The sequence below is a fragment of the Manis pentadactyla genome, chromosome 9 (assembly GCF_030020395.1).
Source record: "Manis pentadactyla isolate mManPen7 chromosome 9, mManPen7.hap1, whole genome shotgun sequence".
Lineage (NCBI taxonomy): Eukaryota > Metazoa > Chordata > Mammalia > Pholidota > Manidae > Manis > Manis pentadactyla.
Window position 1 is genome coordinate 97,903,143 of NC_080027.1, and position 23,186 is coordinate 97,926,328.

Genomic DNA, 23,186 nt, shown 5'->3' on the forward strand with positions numbered 1-23,186 from the left:
AGGCACTGAACAACATATTAGAACAGATGGACCCAACAGACATCTACAGAACACTCTATCCAAAAATAATAGGATACACTTTCTTCTCAAGGGCACATGGAACATTTTCAAGAATATATCATATACTAGGCCATAAAAAGAGCCTCAGTAAATTAAAAAATATTGAAATTCTGCCAACCAGCTTCTTAGATCACAAAGGTATGAAACTAGAAATAAATCACACAAAGAAAACAAAAAAGTCCACAAACAAATGGAGGCTTAATAACACGCTCCTAAATACTCAATGGATCAATGAACAAATTAAAACAGAGATCAAGCAATATATGGACACAAATGACAATAATTCAACACAGCAAAATCCATGGGATGCAGCGAAGGCTGTGCTAAGAGGGAAATATATTACAATACAGGCCTACCTCAGGAAAGAAGAACAATCCCATATGAACAGTCTAAACTCACAATTAATGAAACTAGAAAAGGAAGAATAACTGAGGCCCAAAGTCAGTAGAATAAGGAACATAATAAAGGTTAAAGCAGAAATAAATAAAATTGAGAAGACTAAAACAATAGAAAGAATCAATAAAAGCAGGAGCTGGTTCATCAAGAATATAAACAGAATACATAAACCCCTAGCCAGACTGATCAAGAAAAAAAGAGACTGTACACACATAAACAGAATCAGAAATGAGAAAGGAAAAATTACTATGGACACCAAAAAAATACAAGAATAATGAGAGAATACTATGAAAAATTATATGCTAACAAACTGGATAACCAAGAAGAAATGGAAAACTTCCTAGAAAAATACAACCTTCCAAGGCTGACCCAGGAAGAAACAGAAAATCTGAATAGACCAATTACCAGCAAAGAAATTGAATCAGTAATCAAAAAACTACCTAAGAACAAAATTCCTGGACCAGATGGTTTCACTGCTGAATTTTAACAAAAATTTAGTGAAGACCTAATACACATCTTCCTTAAAGTCTTCCAAAAAGCAGAAGAGGAGGGAATACTCCCAAGCTCATTCTACGAGGCCAACATTACTCTAATACCAAAACCAGGCAAAGACACCACAAAAAAAGAAATTACAGACGAATATCCCAGATGAACATAGATGCAAAAATACTCAACAAAATATTAGCAAACCAAATTCAAAAATACATCAAAAAGATCATCCATCATAAACAAGTAGGATTCATCCCAGGGATGCAAGGATGGTACAACATTTAAAAATATATCAACATCATTCACTATACCAACAAAAAGAAGTACAAAATCCACATGATCATCTACACAGTAGCTGGAAAACCATTCAACAAAATTCAACATCCATTTATGATAAAAACTCTCAACAAAAGGGTACAGAGGGCAAGTACCTCAACGTAATAAGGGCCATATATAACAAACCCACAGCCAACATTATACTTAACAGTGAGAAGCTGAGAGCTTTTCCTTTAAGATAGGGAACAAGACAAGGATGCCCACTCTCCCCACTTATAGTCAACATAGTACTGGAGGTCCTAGCCATGGCAATCAGACAACACAAAGAAATAAAAGGCATCCAGATTGGCAAGGAAGAAGTTAAACTGTCCTCTATGCAGATGACATGATATTATACATAAAAAACCTACAGAATCCACTCCAAAACTACTAGAACTAATATCTGAATTCAGCAAAGTTGCAGGATACAAAATTAATACACAGAATCTGTTGCATTCCTATACACTAATGATGATCTAGCAAAAAGAGAAATCAGGAAAACAATTCCATTCACAATTGCATCAAGAAGAATAAAATACCTAGGAATAAACCTAACCTAGGAGGTGAAAGTCTTATACTCTCAAAATTACAAGACACTCATGAGGGAAAATAAAGAAGAAACTAATAAATGGAAACACATCCTGTGCTCCTGGACAGGAAGAATTAATGTTGTCAAAATGGCCATCCTGCCTAAAGCAATCTACAGATTCAATGCAATCCCTATCAAAACACCAACAGAATTCTTCAATGAATTACAACAAATAGTTCTAAAATTCATATGGAACCAGAAAATACCCCGAATAGCCAAAGCAATCCTGAGAAGGAAGAACAAAGCAGGGGGAATTACGCTCCCTGACTTCAAGCTCTACTACAAAGCCACAGTAATCAAGACAATTTGGAACTGGCACAAGAACAGACCCATACATCAATGGAACAGAATAGAAGCCCCATATAGAAACCCACACACATATATGGCCAATTAATATATGATAAAGGAGCCATGGATATACAATGGGAGCCTCTTCAACAGCTGGTGTTGGCAAAACTGGTCAGCTACATGTAAGAGAATGAAACTGGATCACTGTCTAACCCCATACACAAAAGCAAACTCAAAATGGATCAAAGACCTGAATGTAAGTCATGAAACCAGAAAACCCTTAGAAAAAAACATAGGCAAAAATCTCTTGGACATAAACATGAGCTACTTATTCATGAACACATCTCCCTGGGCAAGGGAAACAAATGCAAAAATGAACAAGTGGGACTATATCAAACTAAAAAGCTTCTCTACACCAAAGGACACCATCAGTAGAACAAAAAGGCATCCTACAGTATGGGAGAATATATTCATAAATGACATATCCAATAAGGAGTTAACATCCAAATTATATAAACAGCTCACACACCTCAACAAACAAAAAGCAAATAAGCCAATTAAAAAATGGGCAGAGGAGCTGAACAAACACTTCTCCAAAGAAGAAATTCAGATGGTCAACAGGCACATGACAAGATGCTCCACATTGCTAAACATCAGAGAAATGCAAATTAAAACCAAAATGAGATATCATCTCACACCTGTTACGATGGCCAACATCCAAAAGACAAACAACAACAAATGTTGGGGAGGATGTGGAGAAAGGGGAATCCTCCTACACTGCTGGTGGGAATGTAAATTAGTTCAACCATTGTGGAAAGCAGTAGGGAGATTCCTCAAAAAACTCAAAATAGAAATACCATTTGACCCAGGAATTCCACTCCTAGGAACTGACCCTAAGAATGCAGAAGCCCAGTTTCAAAAAGACATATGCACCCCTATGTTTATAGCAGCATTATTTACATAGCCAAGAAATGGAAGCAAACTAAGTGTCCATCAGTAGATAAATGGATAAACAACAGGTGGTACATACATACAATGGAATACTATTCAGCCGTAAGAAGAAAACAAATCCTACCATTTGCAACAACATGGATGGAGCTAGAGGGTATTATGCTCAGTGAAAGAAGCCAGGCAGAGAAAGACAAGTATCAAATGATTTCACTCATATGTGGAGTATAAGAACAAAGCAAAAACTGAAGGAACAAAACAGCAGCAGACTCACAGAACCCAAGAATGGACTAACAGTTACCAAAGGGAAAGGAATTGGGTGGGAAGGGAGGGATAAGGGGAAAAAGGGGGCATTACAATTAGCACATATAATGTAGCAGGAAGGGAACATGGGAAAGGCAGTATAACACAGAGAAGACAAGTAATTATTCTATAGCATCTTACTACGCTGATGGACAGTGACTGTAATGGGGTATGTGGTGGGGACTTGATAATAGGGAGAGTCTAGTAACCATAATGTTGTTCAAGTAATTGTACATTAATGATACCAAAATAAATAAATAAATAGACACATATCCCCAAATAAAAGTTTTGACTCACTCTAGCTTTTCTGCCTTCCTAGATAATTTTCAGATTTATAATTAACCATATACTTCCACAACTCTGTATCAAGAGTACTTTGGACATAGCAGGCCCACATACACAAAAAAAAATCGGGTTAGTTCTGTAAGTGAATTCTCTCACAAACAATCTCACAAGTGCCCAAAAGGCTTGATAACAAAAGACTAGTCAGAGGGAATGTTCGGAGATCCAAATAAAGGGGGAAAGCACCTGTGTGAAGTCTAAGTATTAAAATTATTAGCTGGAAACCAATTTTGAAAATTATTGAAATGAAGTGATAGAGACCTGAGGGCTCATTATGTTCATCATTTTTACTTTTGTGTCTGCTGGAAAAGTCCATAATTAAAAAGTCAAAAAAATTAAGATATCAGAAAATTTAGAAAAGCTCTCAAAATTCCTCATGCCTTAAATGACAATGAGATGAGTTAAAATGTAAGCTTAAACTATCTAGTACCTGCACAGAAACTGAATGAATATAAATGAGTGGGACCAAAAGCAAAATATAAAATAGGGTTTTTCTTATTGAGGCCAGCTTTCTTCAAAGCATAAATTCAAAAGTTAGTTTATCGGGTTGAGAAAGGCAGGTGAGCACAAGAGAACTACTGACAGTCTGCACACAGACAAAGCAACTCCTGTAAGCAGTAGGCTCTATGGCACCCATTTTTCTCTTTGATGAATTCTATGCCCCTAAGACAGGGACAGGGCAGTAGATGGGGAGGGAATTCTCTGCCGTGTTCTCACCCCACTTCTAATGCATTCGTCATGGCTGACATCTTCACACACGTGCAGTGCTATGAGCTCAGCGGCTCATACCTGAGGTTTGTAGGACACAATTAGCTTAACTTAGACTATTCTATTCTTTAAAAGAGCAATGACAATGAAGAAGAATGGGGTGGGAGAGGAGGACGAGGAGGAGACTGATCTCCTTTAAGGACAAATTTATAAGCAGAAAAGTAACAACAATTATAAAATATTAACAAAACTTTCACAAGGAACTGCAGGAACCATAGGTTAATATCGCTTTCCTCTGATTATTAACTTACATTTTAAGGCAGAAATCATGCGGCTTAGTCCAAAAATATCTCAAGGATGTATATGGTCTACTTCTGTAGCAATAACAAATACAAGTATGTGAGGAGAAGGAGAGCATATTATTAGCAATGTTTCCGCTTAATCATCATAACAGATTACCTCCTAGCAACAGGGAGAGAATTTCCTTGTAAGATACATGGAATCGAAATTATTTAAAAAGAAACAAGAGAAATAAGATAGTAATTCACATTTTACACTGAGCAATAGAAAGTGTTTTTAAATACTTTTCATGATACTATTAACACCAGTAATTAGCACTTGAACATTTTTCAACAACAGAAGCTACTGTCACAGAATAGCCTCAGACTTAACGCTGGGAATGAAGTTACAGTCGTCATAAGGTATATTGTCATAGTTCAGCAGGTGCTACTTCATACAGTGTTTTAACACCAAAAGAGCCTTTGGTGCGCTGCACACAGGGTACTACCATAGGCTATAATTTTCAGAAGCAGATGAAACAAGCATAGGATAAAGTTCTCAGATGTATTATAAGTAACCATTACATTTTGAAATCCATTTTAAATTGTAGACAAACCAGAATTTAATGCTAAGATGACACTACCAGGAAATCATAAAAACATACCTTAAGGAATAAAAATACATATGAGAAAAATAAGACTAAATCTCTAGCCATCAAACTAATCACATTTAAATTCTTAGAAAATAGGTAGATTACAAAAACACACCCTAAAAATATTCATGGGACAAATACATCATCAGATGTCTTATAAAATATGTAAAATAAGTGGCAAACCACCCTCAAATGTACAATTTTACTTGTTATTAAAAGGTGACCAATGTTTAAACAAACCAAACACACAATATGAGAGAGCAAGAACAGCAAACACAGGGCAGTAATGGAACACATCTGACCCTTCATCCCCATCCCGGGCCAGACGTCAAGAATCAGCCTTTGCATCCTTTCTCCCTATGCCCAAGCCAGCCCTCAGAATTATTTCCAAAAACAGCACTTCGGGTAGCCACTACCAAGAGACCACAGATGAAATATTAAGCTAGACCTATTTTCTATTCCTAATGTAGGATTCTAATGACTTGAAACATTAAATACATTTTAGGCAATTATTTCTTAATCAAAAACAGTTATATTTTCATATTATTTAGGAATCATTTAATCAAGAAATGGATTCCAATATATGCTTCACTTCAAAGACAGGTTCTATTGCTGAAATACCACCAGAAAGCTAATGAATCCAATGACAAACTTCAATCTGTTAGTGAGATAACGAAATATGCTGCTGTCTTTTAAGAAAAGAGTGCACTTTGAGAGCTGACAATGAAAATACTTGGACCACTAATAAGAACACTGGTAAAACAGAAAAAGTAATACCCTTTTCAATAAGCAATACTTTTTCTCATTCTCTACTATTTAAGCAGGGGTAGCGATATAAAGCATAAAGAATCCTGGATTTTATGGCCCACCAACAAAAAAAGGAGGAAAGGGCTGATTTATGGCATTAGCAAAGATACCAAACTTAACACTTACTTTTGCAAAGGCTTCAAAAATGTTAAAGGATAGTGGCAGCTGAGAGGCATCCTGTATTTCTTCTTTCATGAAATGTTGAAATGTCATTACAAGTTGCCTGAGGCCCTCTTTCTTATCTTCAGTAAGTTTGTTAATATCTTTTTAAAGAGAAAATAAATAGCACAATCACACAGTAAACTTTTAATGGATAATTTTCAGGTGTTCAATGGTAGCTGTTAAACCAGATATTTCCTGTCTCAGATTCTATTCTGACAGAAAGCAGATGTATATCTTTTTATTTTTTGACAACTACAAATCAGGATACACACATTAATTAAGTTCTACTAAACGTCATCTACAACATATGCTCAAACATCTATCAAAACAAAATAAACAGATGTACATATGAAAAAAATTATTAAAACCAAAATCAGTTAAGATGTGTTACCAAATTTTCTACATCATCCTGTACACAGGTTCGAACCATAATAGATGCTTGGTAAGTCAATGAACTGAAGCAGACTTTTCCATGAACCCATCTCCAAACAGGTCATCACTGACTGATAAACTGTGCCATCTCAAAGGCAAACAACCAAGGAAGTGAGAAATAAAAAGCTCAGCTAAGTTTAAATTGGTGAAAATTGTCATATAGAAGCACAGGAAGAAGAGAACATGACTCAACCAAAGAAATCTCAACTTCAAGTTATTTCCAGGTTGAATAAGCAATATATGGAGCTGCTTCAACCCAAACAAAAGGAGAAGGTTCCCTAAGCTTCCAGCCCTTAAAAATCTCAGTTTAATTTCTACCACACAGGGGTGTTAAGGCTAAGAGTATACAATTCAATTAGTAATGTTTGAGAGCATTTCACTTAAGGCAGCATGTATGACATTGCTACTGAACAGGGCTAATGTTAACAGTAAAACTCACTGGGAGAGATGTTAATTAACTAGCAGTAATATAAAAGAAAAAATGACTAATTAGTTCTCTATTAAAACTTGAAAAGATACATCAAGTGCAACTGTAGCATAACTCTGTTGCTCATGTCAGGTCTACATATTTTCTTTAAATTACTTGTTCAACAGAACAATTAACCCAATGAATTCTTAAATAATAATTTATTATCATTGGCACTTAGGATCCAATAACCATAAATCTGTACTGGATCTTCTTCTTACTTGTCTCCATCCAGAAATATTAAACTGTGTTGCAAATTCACTCAATGAGCTCTGGCTACTTTTGGTTTAAAGTCATTTATAACCTCAAAGAAGAGGATCTGTGCCAATAGAGAAGAAAAACAAACCCTACATTTACTTACCACTCAGATTTGGAAAGCCTTTCCGTGACCTCTAGTAGGCTGGCCACTGCCAGGGAGTTCAGAAGAGCAGTTCCCACTGCCATCAGAGCGGCTAAGTCATCTCTACCTTCTACTTATTATCTAAAAGACCAATGAACTTTAATGTTCCCTGGAAAACCCCTGTTCACATCACTGTCCCCCAACATCAAAAAGAAACAAAGAGCTGGAAGAAAGGAAAGAAGGAGGAGAAACAGCAGAAAAATTATTTTGCCAACTGGCCAAGGGCTACACTCCCCTCGCTGCCTAACCTGAACACCTTCAGGGTGCTTTACAAACTTCTATTTGGCCAAAGGTACCCTGGAATAAATTAAATAAGCTGTGTGTCAGTTACATATAAAAACATGAAATGTTTTGTTAGATTTGCCTCGCATAATAAAGAGACAGAAAAATAAAGTTAAAAAGAAAGCAATTTACTAGCAAATAAATGATATGCATTTTTTTAGGTACTGATAGACAATCACTTACTTGACTCTAGATCATAAAATGAGTAAAGTTTCTCTGATTCAGAGGGTGTTTCTTCCATCTGTGAAGGGGGAAAATAGCAAAAACAATTTCAAGTGCCCCAATATAAAAATGAGTATGTGTGAGTACCTACAGAAATTTAAATAAAAGTCTATTTAAAAGACACATTTTCTAAGACAAATACCAAATGATTTCCCTCATTTGTGGAGTATAACAATGAAGCAAAACTGAAGGAACAAAATAGCAGCAGACTCAGAGACTCCAAGAAGGGACTAGTGGTTACCAAAGGGGAGGGGTGGAGAAGAGCAGGTGGGGAGGGAGGGAGAAGGGGATTCTGGGGTATCACGATTGGTACACATAGTGTGTGTGGTGTCACGGGGAAGACAGTGTAGCTCAGAGAAGACAAAAAAGTGACTCTGTGGCATCTTACTACACTAATGGATAGTGACTGCAATGGGGTATGGGGAGGGACTCGATAATAAGGGTGAATGTAATAACCACATTGTTTTTCTTGTGAAACCTTCATGAGAGTTTATATCAATGATACCTAAATAAAAAAAAGAAATTGCCAGATTGCTGCACAAAGAAAAAAATTAAATTAAATTAAATAACGCATAGCTCTGGTTTGGAAAAAAAAAGGCATTTTCTATATATTCCTCCTCTTCATCACTTTCTTAAAGGTGAATTATTTCATCAGGAACAATTTTAAGATAAAATCTAAGTTGTGGTAACCCAGCAGTTTAATTTCCAAATGTAAAACTCCTTTCTAAGTGATTTTCATACTTCTTTTCCTCTGCTTTACCCACAGATGTGTATCATTGTAAGGATTTTACCCTAATTATCATAGAAAAGCAGAGATAAATAAAAATAGGTATTACAAACTACGCAATCTTGGGCAAGTTCCTTCACCTTGAGTAAAAAGAAGTCAATTTCCTAGTCTGAAACAAAGGAGTAAAAACAGCACCTGATTCACAGGACTGTTACCAGGACGCACAGGACCTGGAGAAAGTTGACTGCTCAGTGTAGGCTAACTATTATCAAAACTGCTTTCTACTAGATTCTGATTTGGTACGTCAGGGGTGGGAACAGAGAACTAGTACCTTGGGTGATTCTGAAGTAATGCATTACTGCTCTAACAGGGTTCTCTATTTTTTCAATATTAATAAAGTAAAAAAAAATCCAGACTCAAATAGAATAGTGATTAAACTTTTAATATCCAGTGGCTAAGGAAATACATAATGACAAAGTTGCTCTGAATTTCTTAATGACCTGAAATAAATTTGTATTTCAATAATCCACCTCCTACCTTAAATTTAGCCTTAACTCTGAATATTACAGGCAACAGCAAGTGCTTCTGTTAAATTAAAACAGGTTTTATACTCACAAGTTTGAAAACAACTCTGCCAAGAAGTCGGACGGAGTCTGGAGGATATCTAGGTTTGCAGCTTTTAAGGCATTTGCATTCCCGCTTGTGGTCTTGCCATGCTTTTTTCTGATACAATAAGAGTGGGGAGGGCATACAAGACATAAAAACTTAACTTTCATTTACACTGGTTTTGAACATTAAGAGTCATCAACATTAACTTAATTTCAACAGCCTAAATATAACTACTACAGAAAATGAAAGCAGTATTCTAATACTGTTAATGATCCAGGACTAAGTCTTTCACAGGTGTGCAATTATCAGGCATGGACATCTAGAGCTATTGCTTTACCTCAGTCCTTTAATTTGCATCCTTGGTTATTATCTGGCTGGTGTAGACCAAACAGAATCATTATGGCTTACTTAATTTACAAAATAATCTTTTGTTGGATTAAATAGGATTCAATAACAGACATTGATTTTTAATGCAAAAAGAAAATACCAATCCAAAGTAGAAAACAAAACACTGGGAAAATCTGAACAGACCAATTACCAGTAATGAAATTGAATTGGTAATCAAAAAACTATGAAAAACGTAAGTCCAGGTCCAGATTGCCTCACAGGCAAATTCTACCAGACATTTAAAGAAGAGCTAATACCCACCTTCCTTAAAGTTTTCCAAAAAGTAGAAGACAAGGGAATGCTTATAAACATATTCTAAGAGGTCAGCATCACTCTAATAGCAAAACCAAAGGCTCTAACACTCTAATAGCAAAACCAAAGACACTACAAAAAATAAGAAAATTACAGACCAATATCCCTGATGAACACAGATGCAAAAATACTCAATAAAATACTAACAAACTGAATTTAAAAATACACCAAAAAGATCATTCACTATGACCAAGTGGGCTTTATTCCAGGGATGCAGGAATGGTACACTATTCAAAAATCCATCAACATCATATACAACATCAACAAAAACAAGGACAAAAATCACATGATCATCTCCACAGATGCTGAAGAAGCATTTGACAAAATTCAACATCCATTCATGATAAAAGCTCTCAACAAAATGGGTATACAGGCAAGTACCTCAACATAATGAAGGCCATATATGACAAACCCACAGCCAACATCATACTTAACAGCGAGAAGCTGAAAGTTTTTCCTCTAAGATCAGGAATAAGACAAGGATGCCTCTCTCCCCACTTTTATTCAACATAGCACTGGAAGTCCTAGTCACAGCAATCAGAAAACACAAATAGATAAAAGGCATCCAAATTGGTAAATTAAGAAGTTGAATTGTCACTATTTGTAAATGATGTGATATTATACATAGAAAACCCTAAAGAATCTACCAGAAAATGATTAAAACTAATAATTGAATTCAGCAATGTTTCAGGATGCAAAATTGATATACAGAAATTGGTTTCATTCCTATATACTAACAACGAACTAGAAGAGAAATCAGGAAAACAATTCCATTCACGATTGCATCAAAAACAGTAAAATACCTAGGAATAAACCTAACCACAGAGGTGAAAGATCTATACTTTGAAAACTACAAGACACTCATGAGAGAAATTAACAATATCGTCAAAATGGCCATCCTGCTTAAAGCAATCTACATTCAATGCAATCCCTATCAAAATACCAACAGCATTCTTCAATGAACTAGAGAAAATCATTCTAAAATTCATATGGAACCAGAAAAGATCCCAAATAGCCAAAGCAATCCTGAGAAGGAAGAATAAAGCAGGGGGATCTTGCTCCCCAACTTCAAGCTCTATTACAAAGCCACAGTAATCAAGACAATTTGGTACTGGCACAAGAACAGATAGACCAATGGAACAGACTAAAGAGCCCAGATATAAACCCAAGCATATATGGTCAATTAATATATGATATTGGACAGAATACAGATACAGAATACTGATACAATACAGAAATGACAGCCTCTTCAACAGCTGGTATTGGCAAAACTGGACAGCTACATGCAATAGAATGATACTGGATTATTGTCTAACCCCACATACAAAGTAAACTCGAAATGGATCAAAGACCTGAATGTAAGTCATGAAATCATAAAACTCTTAGAAGAAAACATAGGTAAAAATCTCTTGAATATAAACATGAGCAACTTTTTCCTGGACACATCTCATCGGGCAAGGGAAACAAAAGCAAAAATGAACAAATGGGAGTACTTCAAACTAAAAACTTCTGCACAGCACAGGACACCATCAGCAGAACCAAAAGGCATCCAACAGTATGGGAGAATATATTTGTAAACGACATATCCAACAAGGGGTTACCACCCAAATATATAAAGAACTCACATGCCTCAACACCCAAAAATCAAATAAGGAGGATATGAACATACACATCTCCAAAGAAGAAATTCAGATAGCCAACAGGCACATGAAAAGATGCGCCACATCATTAATTATCCGGCAAATGCAAATTAAAACCATAATGAGATATCACCTCATACAAATTAGGATCACCACCATCAAAAAGACTAGGAACAACAAATGCTGGCAAGGATGCAGAGAAAGGGGAACCCTCCTACACTGCTGGTGGGAATGTAAACAAGTTCAACCATCCTGGAAAGCATTATGGAGGTTCCTCAAAAAACTAAAAATAGAAATACCATTTGACCCAGGAATTCCACTCCTTGGAATTGACCCAAAGAAAACAACTTCTCAGATTCAAAAAGGCATATGCATCCCTATGATTATTGCAGCACTTTTTACAATAGCCAAGACACCTAAGTGTCCATCAGTAGATGAATGGATAAAGAAGAGGTGGTACATATACACAATGGAATACTATTCAGCCATAAGAAACAAATCCTACCATTTACAACAAAATGAATGGGGCTGGAGGATATTATGCTCAGTGAAATAAGTCAGGCAGAGAAAGACAAATGCCAAATCATTTGCCTCATTTGTGGAGTATAACAACAAAGCAAAACTGAAGGAACAAAATAGCAGCAGACACAGACTCCAAGAAGGGTCGAGCGGTTACCAAAGTGGAGGGGTGAGGGAGGGCAGGTGGGGACGGAGGGCGAAGGGGATTGAGGGCATCATGATTGGTGCATATGGTATGTGGGGGGTCACAGGGAAGATAGTGAAGCACAGAGAAGACAAGTAGTGGTTCTGTGGCATCTTACTACACTGATGTACAGTGACTGCAATGGGATATGGGGTGGGACTCGATAATAAGGGTGAATGTAGTAAATACACTGTTTTTCTTGTGAAACCTTCATAAGAGTGTATATCAATGATACCTTAATAAAATAAAAAAAGAAAAGAAAACACAGTGTTCATGTAGTTACCATGGTGGGAGGGGGGTTTAGTTGGTGGGTGGGGAAAAGGGGCACAAAATTATCAATCCTAATATAAGTTAGTCACGGGGATAGTAGTACAGCATGGAGAATACAGCCAATGATTCTATAACACCTTCTTATGTTGACAGATAGTAACTGCTCTAGAGGAGGTGAGGATTCAATAATATGGATAACTACAGAACCACTCTGCTGTGTATTTGAAACCAAGATAAGATTGTATATCAACAATACTTCAATAAAAAATAATAAAAAATATATATAAAATAAAATGAAACACAGGGTTCAGGAAAATCAAAGCAGGGCAGGCAGACAGCCTTCTGAATTGCAGTACTGCTATGGCAAGTATAGAAATATCAGGAGAACTAACATAAAAAATATAAAACCTTTTTGGTTTTTAAGACAACACAGAAAGGGGTTATTAACTAAAATGATCAAATGACTTGTTTGCCCAGGACTACCTTGGTTTATTTATGTTGTCCTGGCCTAATTATTAATAGCAGCTTTTTCATTCCAAAAAGTATGATTTGGATGATACATTACATAGTCACTTAACCCATGATCCTCGCCATATGCTGGAATGACAGAAAAGACCAGTGAGTCACCAATCTTGCAACACAAGGGGTGAGAGGAATAAAGGGAAGGACTTGTTCCCCCGGAGTCTTGGGCCAGAAAAGCCATGGGTCCCTAAACATATGATTACTCCTATATGGGTGTGAAATCCAGAGTACCTAATATTTAGCCCTGGTGAGTGGGAGACAGACCAAATGTCTAACATGTTTTATTCCAATTGAGAGGCGGAAGTTCCATCATTGAAATGCCTGAGGCTCACCCTCCTTCTTATTTCAGAAATGGTAAAGCTGCTTTCCAACTTCTGGGCCTATACAATCCCCCTAGGAGGAACTCTTTTTCTACTTGTAGTACAAACGTGGAGTGCAAAGATTTCAACAAACTTGCAGCTACCTTGAAACTGTACTCAGTTCAGGCTCAGGCCAGCACTTGGCTAGAAAGGCTGCCCCTGGTGAGATGTGAGGACCTGCTGTGTCCCTTGTTATTCCCCAGTAACCCAAACCTTGAGACATTGTTTACAAGGGGTGCATCATTTCCTTGATGAATTCCACTCACGGTTGCCTCGCTTTATTCCTTCAAATCCACTATGATAATACTCTTAATCTAACATTTGTAATCTTTTTCTTTTTAAGAATTTTACTTTACTCATGTCTAAATAAGACTGAGCTGCTTCAAAGTAAACATATATATGGGATAATGCTGCAAAATTAGAAACATAAAATGTTAAAATTGGGGGGAGGGGGAGTTCCTTAGCATTTACTTAGCATTCTACAGTCTGTCAGACACACTGCTAAGCAATTAAAAAAGGATATTGCATTTCACTTTAACAATAATCCAAATGGTAGACAGTATCATTATATTAAAGATGAAAAAAGTAAGGCTCAAGAGCTGGGATCTAACTACCAAGCTACATAAATATAAAAGAGAAGAGGAAAAATTCTTAGTATGTTAAACATGAGAGCTAAACAATTACCATGTTTGTGCACTACATCTGTTTGAGTTGCCTTACAGGCAAGACAAAAAAGAAAGGATAGGCTTATATAATTCTTGTCTGACAGGAAAGAAAACACATCATTTTACCAAGTACTAAATCACAGGAGGAATTTATTCTAAGAATGCTAATCAACACACTGGACAAGGTTTTCAACAATAGTTCACAACTACAGTGGCCTTCCATACAGCTGCTTCTAATGTCAGTACCCAATAAAAAGCATAATATTAAAATATAACTCAGAGAAAATGTGACTATTGCGCAGGGGGCTAGTCTTGGACTAGCAATTAGTAACTACCACAGTGTGTAAGATCTCTAAAAAATATGGTTCCATTTTCAAGTATATTTGAAAAACAGTACATAATGTAGACCCTGCTTAGAGAGTTGAAATATACTTAGCTTACTAGAAGTTATAAAAGACTCCACATTAAAGAAACGTGTATGAATTAGTTACACAGAGTTTCCCATGACTGTTGTTGGCATTAGGAAGTTAGGCTGGCATCTACGGACGGTCTCAGCCCTATATACTTTCCTTCCTTACCTGGTCTTTGAATGAGACGGGGGTAAGCGGACAAATCCATGGTCATTCACACTGACAGGCAACTGAAGTGTTAGTATTTTTTATTACTGACTGAAGGGAGAACTGTAACTTGGGTGGAAGAGTTTTCATCAGCTCTAGAGCCTGACAGATGCCCTCTGCGGGCCACAGTGGAGCAAGAAGGAAGCACAGAGAGCAGGAAGGAGTCTCTGAGAAAAAAAGACAGCCCTTTTCAGACTGAGTGCCCAGCTGAAAAAGAATCACACCTAGTAAGGCTGAGACAGTCTGACCCAAAAGATCTTCAGAGCAGATCTTAATCCACAGGTGTCTCAACTACAATAGATCATCCATAATGCCTTTGTTAAAATCTCCAGCTTTGAGCAGCTCAGCCCCTTGGTAACTTACCAGGGTGAAGAACTACAAAATGTACCCTTCGGCAACAAACCAAGTGATCTGTTAGATGACATTACTTAGAATTAAGCATCCAAATTTTGGAGAATTCCTACCAAAAAATAATGTTAGGTCTTTAACATACTTAATACTGAGCTCTTATTTCTCAACAGTGACTAGAAGCTAGACAGTGTTTCTCAAGCGTATTCCTGAGTCACTACAAAAAGACATTGGAAACACTTATCTTCCCATTTGCTTCAGCAAAAATGATGTCCATTCTTTTCATCTGAAAGCCAAAATCAGATCTATAGAAATATAGAAAGCAATCATAACACTTTGTCAACTGTATACGCTATTCAATTTCCTACCATGATATTAAAAATCAAGTTTTTAAGCCATTAATTATTAGGATTTATTGTTCCGCTTCACACATCACATCTTACCATTAGGCTTACCAACAGGAGCATGCCACAGAAAAGGCTTGCAAAGAAATCTTTCAAGTAACTGCACTGGACTTTGAAGAACAGCCTCATACTCATACATTAAGAGGGATTACCTTCACTCTACAAACTTTAACTTTGGTCTAGACCTCAATGGCACATTATTTATCTGCTGATTTCTCAGAGACAACCTTCTTGATTTACTTTTTCCTATTTTCTTCCATTACTGCAAATACAGGAAGTAATTAAGATTTCATTCACAATACTGGCTGCAATGTTTTCTGTTCTCATAGTTGAAAATTAACAATGACATACAATAAGCACAAATTAGTATAAAAGACAGGAAATTACAATATTGCATTAAGAAACAAAGACAATGGTAGAAAAGTTTTAGATGGAAAAAAAGGAAATGCAGTTGTCTATCACTCAGTTCCACGGATCAGTACATGCATGACTCAAAACTTCAGAATCTATATATTTTCCTATGTTTGACAGTATTTATATTGATTCAGAATACAAACTGATTATCTGAACCAGCAGTTCCCAGTGAGTAATCCCAATCTTGGAGGTTCTTGGAGGAATGAATGTACAGGGATATTTTTGTCACAGTGTTCAGGGAGCACCATGGGCTCTGAGTGGCCAGGCACCAGAGATGCTGGATATCCTGGGTAGAACAGTTCCACACAGTGAAGAATTGTTCCAAATACAGCATGACGTTGAGATGTCTCATCAGAAATTCTATAAAGAATTGTTTATAATTATCTGAGCCCAGAATTAAACCTCCTTTTACATACAAAAACAAAGATTATTTGTACACAGTCTTAGTAGCACTGAATTGTTTAGGCAAATTAAGGGAAGACTGCATTTAAAGATCTTTAGCCAGTTATTCAACATTTCATGAAAGCATATCACTGAGGCAACACCACCTGCAGTATTTGTGTTACCAGTAATACATTTTCTGATCTGTGTTTTATACTGCCCTTTTCACAGTGACTCTGTAGAGGTGCAAGTATAAAACTCCTTAATTAAGTCTTGTAGTCCAGTCATATCCAAGCATTTATGTGCTAAAATATATATAATTTTATTATAAGTTGTTTTAATTCTTCTGCTCCTTTATGTTCCAGTTATGGCATTCTATTTATATTGAATTTTGAACATATGTAGTGAGGTAGAGTGAATTCCGATGGAATTGTAAGCAGATGTAAAGAGAATGATAAAAATAATCATCATAAAAAGGTGGAGTTGTCATAAAGAGAGCTGAAAACCCCAGGTCTGGAACAATGCTACACAGTTACACATCATACACATGCATAAAAACTCATTTTTAAATACACAGCCTGGGACCAACCTCAAAGATTCAAACAGTACAGATAAAATACGATCAGATGTCTAAATTGTTTTTAATCACTGCAGATATTCCATATGTAGCTAAGGTTGAAAAGCCACTGAACTAGACTAAATTAAAAAGGAGGTTGCCATATATATTAAATAGGTGAAACAACAAAATAGTATTCTATACTTATCATTAAAACATTGCCCTACAGGAATGAATATTGAGGTGGAGAAAGTATTTCTAAGCAGGACATAAAACACAGACACCATAAAGGAAAAGATGCATACATTAAACAACGTAAAAATTAATAACTTTTGTATGTCAGTAGGAAGAAAATCTAATACAAAAGCAAGGTTGAAAGATAAACAACAAACCAGGAAAACAAAATCTAAAATATATACACAGACAGCTTTAAATGTCTCCAAAATATGAGGAGGTTCTTATAGAGTAACTAAGAAAAGCATTACATTTCAATTTTTGAAAGGTAGAAAAAGGTAAAGGACATGAATAAGAAATTCATGCCTAAAAAAGAAAAACCAAAAAGCAAAAATTAGAAACCAAATCAATGATCAAAGATATGCCAACAGAAGCAAAATAACATAGATGACCCATTACTTTAATTTAGCATTAGATTAGCAAAGAGGAATGAAATTAACAGTATTTAGAAGTGTCTAGGATACAGGGAAATGGGGATTGTCTGGCCTTGTCAGTAAAACTGTTAAATTTCTCTAATCTTTCATGTGTGTTTAGTAATGAACATCAAAAACTTTAATATGCATATTTTTGGCATGGGAATAATGTAAAGTAAGTAATCCTAACAAATTTAAATGATGTACAGAATAAGCTTAAGAATGCTCACTGTAGATGTGTTTGAAATACTGAAAAATGGGTAATAATTTTTCTAGGCTTTCTTAAAAGAAACAGTTACTTTTGTCTTTCTCCTTATACTTTTCTAAGACTGTCTGAATTTCCTACAAATATCATGCATTATACTTTTAAATAAAAGCAAATTATCTTTTTTATGTCTAGTAACTGATTCAGGAAGAAGCATTTTAATATAAGGAGAATGTAAAATTACCTGTTAATGAACACTTAACTTTTTTAATGTAGATTTCGGAAAATCTGGTTGTTACTCAAGAATGGTTTAATTGTATTAATTTTTAAATGTTAAAAAACTCTTCAATGAATTCTTTTGTAGTACCAAAAGACTCATTCAGCAAAGGGCTTCATCAGTTAGCTTTGTTTATATCTGGTTTTCTTAAATAAGTATACCACCACTTAGGTACACCTTACATGTAACAGGTGTTCAATAGATAGCTGATGATTTATTCTAAAACCAGTACCATTTAGGAGATATAATTTACTATATATTTCTCATTGGTTATTTCGAATTAAGGCCATCCAGAAAGAACAAAGGATGGTAAAATCCCTAACAATTCTTTATGTGCCAGTCTGAGATGGTCTTGATTGCTTGATTATGAAAGGAGAGGATTCATGAGATGTTACAATAAAAAGAGAAAATCAATTTATTTCTTCTTTCTTAAACAAAATCACCTTTGCACTATTATAACATTTCCCTCCCCTCTAGATAAAAAATAACTACTGCTCAATAATGCCTCTAAATGTTAGGCAGAAAAACACATATGAGCAGGTGAAGGGAGAATAAGGCCAGTAAAACTCACTAAGAGGGACTCAAAGAGTTAACCAGATAAAACTAGAGAGCCAGAAAGGACTCACAGAGTTAATGAGTTAATTAATTGAAGTTTTAAAGACCAAGAGCAACTTGGAATGTCCAAATATTCCCAGATTAAGAAAAGTATCCGAGCACAGCCCATGTCTTCATTGTATCAATTAGATCATGCCATTATAAAATCTATTTAGCCAGCAAAAAAGGTCCAGTTTAGTCTTTAACTAAAACTATATGCTGGTTCTTCCTCTTCTTCCAGCCCCTTAATCAAGTAACCTTGTAAGCAGGACAGAAGACAGACCTCAGAAGTGTAAATAAATCCACATGGACAAAGAATGCTGAGATCCAGGCCAACACAGTCACCTAAATAACCCTAGTCTTAAGACAAAATTTCAAAGGAATTATGAATTACCTGCACACATCATGCCTTAAGCTGACCCTTACACAAAATGCACTATAAAACCCCAAACCCTAACCCTTAAACATGCTTCCTCTCTGAGGCTGCCTGTACTTGCCTTTCTTTGAGAATGTCACTCTCTCTGTTCTAGTCCAGGTAAGTATGAAGGGACTGCTGAAAGCTCCGATTTAAGCTTGCAAGTTCCAGTTGCCTGAGTGACCTGGATGGAACTGCAGCTATACGATCATGCTCCTTAGTCGCCTGCTTGAAAATCTCTTCTCTTTGCCTCTGGGAAGTTTTCAGAACATAATCTCACTCCATCCATCCTCTGCAGCTCCCCCAAATCCTGGGGTGGTAGGGTCTCAGTTCCCATGCTATGCAGATTCAAGCCAACACTGGACACCAGGTGACCCTGGCTTTAGTAGTTAGCAAAGGAAATGCTCGATACCAAGTGGCAGTTCAATGAGCTTCCCTTTCCTCCCTCTGTTTTTCCTTCCTCTCTGCGTATTCAAGTAAACCCGCCTTTGTCAACCTTGAATCTAGCCTACTCCTCCCTTGGAATGTATTCAAATTAAACCTTCAACAATAATTCAAGACCACAAAATCTGTGGGATGCAGTAAAGGCCATGCTAAGAGAGAAGTATATTGCAATACAGGCCAACCTCAGGAAAGAAGAACAATCCCATATGAACAGTCTAAACTCACAATTAACAAAACTAGAAAAAGAAGAACAAATGAGGCCCAAAAGTCAGTCGAAGGAAGGACATAATAAAGATTAGAGCAGAAATAAATAAAATCAAGAAGGATAAAACAATAGACAGAATCGATGAAAGCAGGAGCTGGTTCACTGAGAAAATAAAGTAGATAAACCCCTAGCCAGACTTATCAAGAAAAAAAGAGTCCACACATAAACAGAATCAGAAATGAGAACAGAAAAATGACTATGGACACCACAGAAACACAAATTATGAGAGAATACTATGAAAAATTATATGCTAACAAACTGGATAACCAAGAAGAAATGGAAAACTTTCTAGAAAAATACAACCTTTCAAGACTGACCAAGGAAGAAACAGAAAATCTGAATAGATCACTTACCAGCAACAAAACTGAACTGGTAATCAAAAAACTACCTAAGAACAAAATTCCTGGACCAGATGGTTTCACTGCTGAATTTCACCAAAAATTTAGTGAAGACCTAAAACCCACACTCCCTAAAGTCCTCCAAAAAGTAGAAGAGGAGGGAATACTCCCAAACTCATTCTATGAGGTCAGCATTACTCTAATACCAAAACCAGGCAAAGACACCATGAAAAAAGAAAATTATAGACCAATATCCCTGATGAACATAGATGCAAAAATACTCAACAAAATATTAGCAAACCGAATTCCACTATAAATCAAAAGGATCATCCATCATGATCAAGTAGGATTTATTCTAGGGATGCAAGGATGGTACAACATTCGAAAATCCATCATCATCCACCACATCAACAAAAAGAAGGACAAAAATCACATGGCCATCTCCATAGATGCTGAAAAATCATTCTACAAAATTCAACATCCATTCATGATAAAAACTCTCAACAAAATGGGTATAGAGGGCAAGCACCTCAACATAATAAAGGCCATATATGACAAACCCACAGCCAACATCATACTTAACAGCGAGAAGCTGAAAGCTTTTCCTTTAACATCGGGAACAAGACAAGGATGCCCACTCTCTCCACTTTTATTCAACATAGTTCTGGAGGTCCTAGCCACAGCAATCAGACAACACAAAGAAATGTAAGTCATCAAGACTGGCAAGGAATAAATTAAAGTGTCCCTGTTTGCAGATGACATGGTATTGTACATAAAAACCCTAAAGAATCCACTACAAAACTACTACATCTAACATCTGAATTCAGCAAAGTTGCAGGATACAAAGTTAATACATAGAACTCTGTTGCATTCCTATACACTAACAATGAACTAGCAGAAAGAGAAATCAGGAAAACAATTCCATTCAAAATTGCATCAAAGAGAATAAAATACCTAGGAATAAACCTAACCAAGGAAGTGAAAGAATTATACCCTGAAAACTACAAGATACTCATGAGAGAAATTAAAGAAGATACCAAAAAATGGAAACACATCCCATGCTCATGGATAGTTAAAATTAATACTGTCAAAATGACCATCCTGCCTAAAGCAATCTACAGATTCAATGCAATCCCTATCAAAATACCAACAGCATTCTTCAATGAACTAGAGAAAATATTTCTAAAATTCATGTGGAACTACAAAAGACCCCAAATAGCCAAAGCAATCCTGAGAAGGAATAATAAAGCAGGGGGATTATGCTCCCTGACTTCAAGCTCTACTACAAAGCCACAGTAATCAAGACAATTTGGTACTGGCACAAGAACAGATAGACCAATGGAACAGACTAGAGAGCCCAGATACAAACCCAAGCATATATGGTCAATTAATATATGATAAAGGAGCCATGGACATACAATAGGGAAACGACAGCCTCTTCAACAGCTGGTGTTGGCAAAACTGGACAGCTACATGTAAGAGAATGAAACTGGATTGTCTAACCCCATACACAAAGTAAACTCGAAATGGATCAAAGACCTGAATGTAAGTCATGAAACCATAAAACTCTTAGAAGAAAACATAGGTAAAAATCTCTTGAATATAAACATGAGCAACTTTTTCCTGAACACATCTCCTCAGGCAAGGGAAACAAAAGCAAAAAGAACAAATGGGGAGTACTTCAAACTAAAAACTTCTGTACAGCAAAGGACACCATCAGCAGAACGAAAAGGCATCCTACAGTATGGGAGAATATATTTGTAAATGACATATCCAACAAGGGGTTACCACCCAAATATATAAAGAACTCACGTGCCTCAACACCCAAAAATCAAATAAGCAGATTAAAAAATGGGTGGAGGATATGAACATACACATCTCCAAAGAAGATATTCAGATAGCCAACAGGCACATGAAAAGATGCTCCACATCATTAATTATCAGGGAAATGCAAATTAAAACCACAATGTGATATCACTTCACACCAATTAGGATGGCCACCATCAAAAAGACTAGGAACAACAAATGCTGGTAAGGATGCAGAGAAAGGGGAACCCTCCTACACTGCTGGTGGGAATGTAAACTAGTTCAACCATGCTGGAAAGCAATATGGAGGTTCCTCAAAAAACTAAAAATAGAAATACCATTTGACCCGAGAATTCCACTCCTTGGAATTGACCCAAAGAAAACAACTTCTCAGATTCAAAAAGACATATGCACCTCTATGTTTATCGCAGCATTTTTTACAATAGCCAAGATATGGAAGCAACCTAAGTGTCCATCAGTAGATGAATGGATAAAGGAGAGGTGGTGCATATACACAATGGAATACTATTCAGCCATAAGAAAGAAACAAATCCTACCATTTGCAACAACATGGATGCAGCTAGAAGGTATTCTGCTCAGTGAAATAAGTCAGGCAGAGAAAGACAAATATCAGACGATTTCCCTCATTTGCGGAGTATAATAACGAAGCAAAACTGAAGGAATAAAACAGATGCAGGCTCACAGACTCCAAGAAAGGACTAGTAGTTACCAAATGGGAGGGCAGGGGTAGGGGAAGATGGGTGAGGAGGGAGGGAGAAAGGGATTGTAGAATATCATGATTGGTGCACATGGTTTATGTGGGATCATGGGGAAGACAGTGTAGCTCAGAGAAGACAAATGGTGACTCTGTGGCATCTTACTACACTGATGGACTGTGACTGTAATGGGGTATGGGGGAGACTCAATAACAGGGGTGAATGTAGTAACCACATTTTTTTTGTGAAACCTTCGTAAGAGTGTATATCAATGATATGTTAATAAAATAAATAAATAAATAAAACTTCAGCTCTGCTTCACTACTGTGTCTCCACCCTTCAGTTCTTTGTTGCAGCGGGGCCAAGAACCGAAGAGAACAAAAGAATCCCCAACATAAATACTGTTGAACATGGATTTAGGTTGG

General features: G+C 36.4%; 1 protein-coding gene across 4 annotated transcripts in view; it reads right to left on the reverse strand.

Annotated features, from left to right (window-relative positions):
* The window catches only part of SMYD3 (SET and MYND domain containing 3), an 807,351-nt gene that overhangs the window by 572,201 nt on the left and 211,964 nt on the right, over nt 1–23,186 (reverse strand). For 2 of the 4 annotated variants that reach the window (XM_057507857.1, XM_036918389.2), the window contains exons 3-5: nt 9,483–9,590; nt 8,102–8,159; nt 6,303–6,439 (exon numbers count right to left, since the gene is read on the reverse strand). The exons of 1 other annotated variant lie outside the window; for it this stretch is intronic. In XM_057507857.1, the coding sequence (XP_057363840.1) occupies nt 6,303–6,439; nt 8,102–8,159; nt 9,483–9,590 (303 nt within the window). Of the gene's footprint in view, nt 1–6,302; nt 6,440–7,597; nt 8,075–8,101; nt 8,160–9,482; nt 9,591–23,186 lie in introns of those variants that run through there. One more of the 4 variants, XM_057507858.1, reaches the window with a different exon arrangement.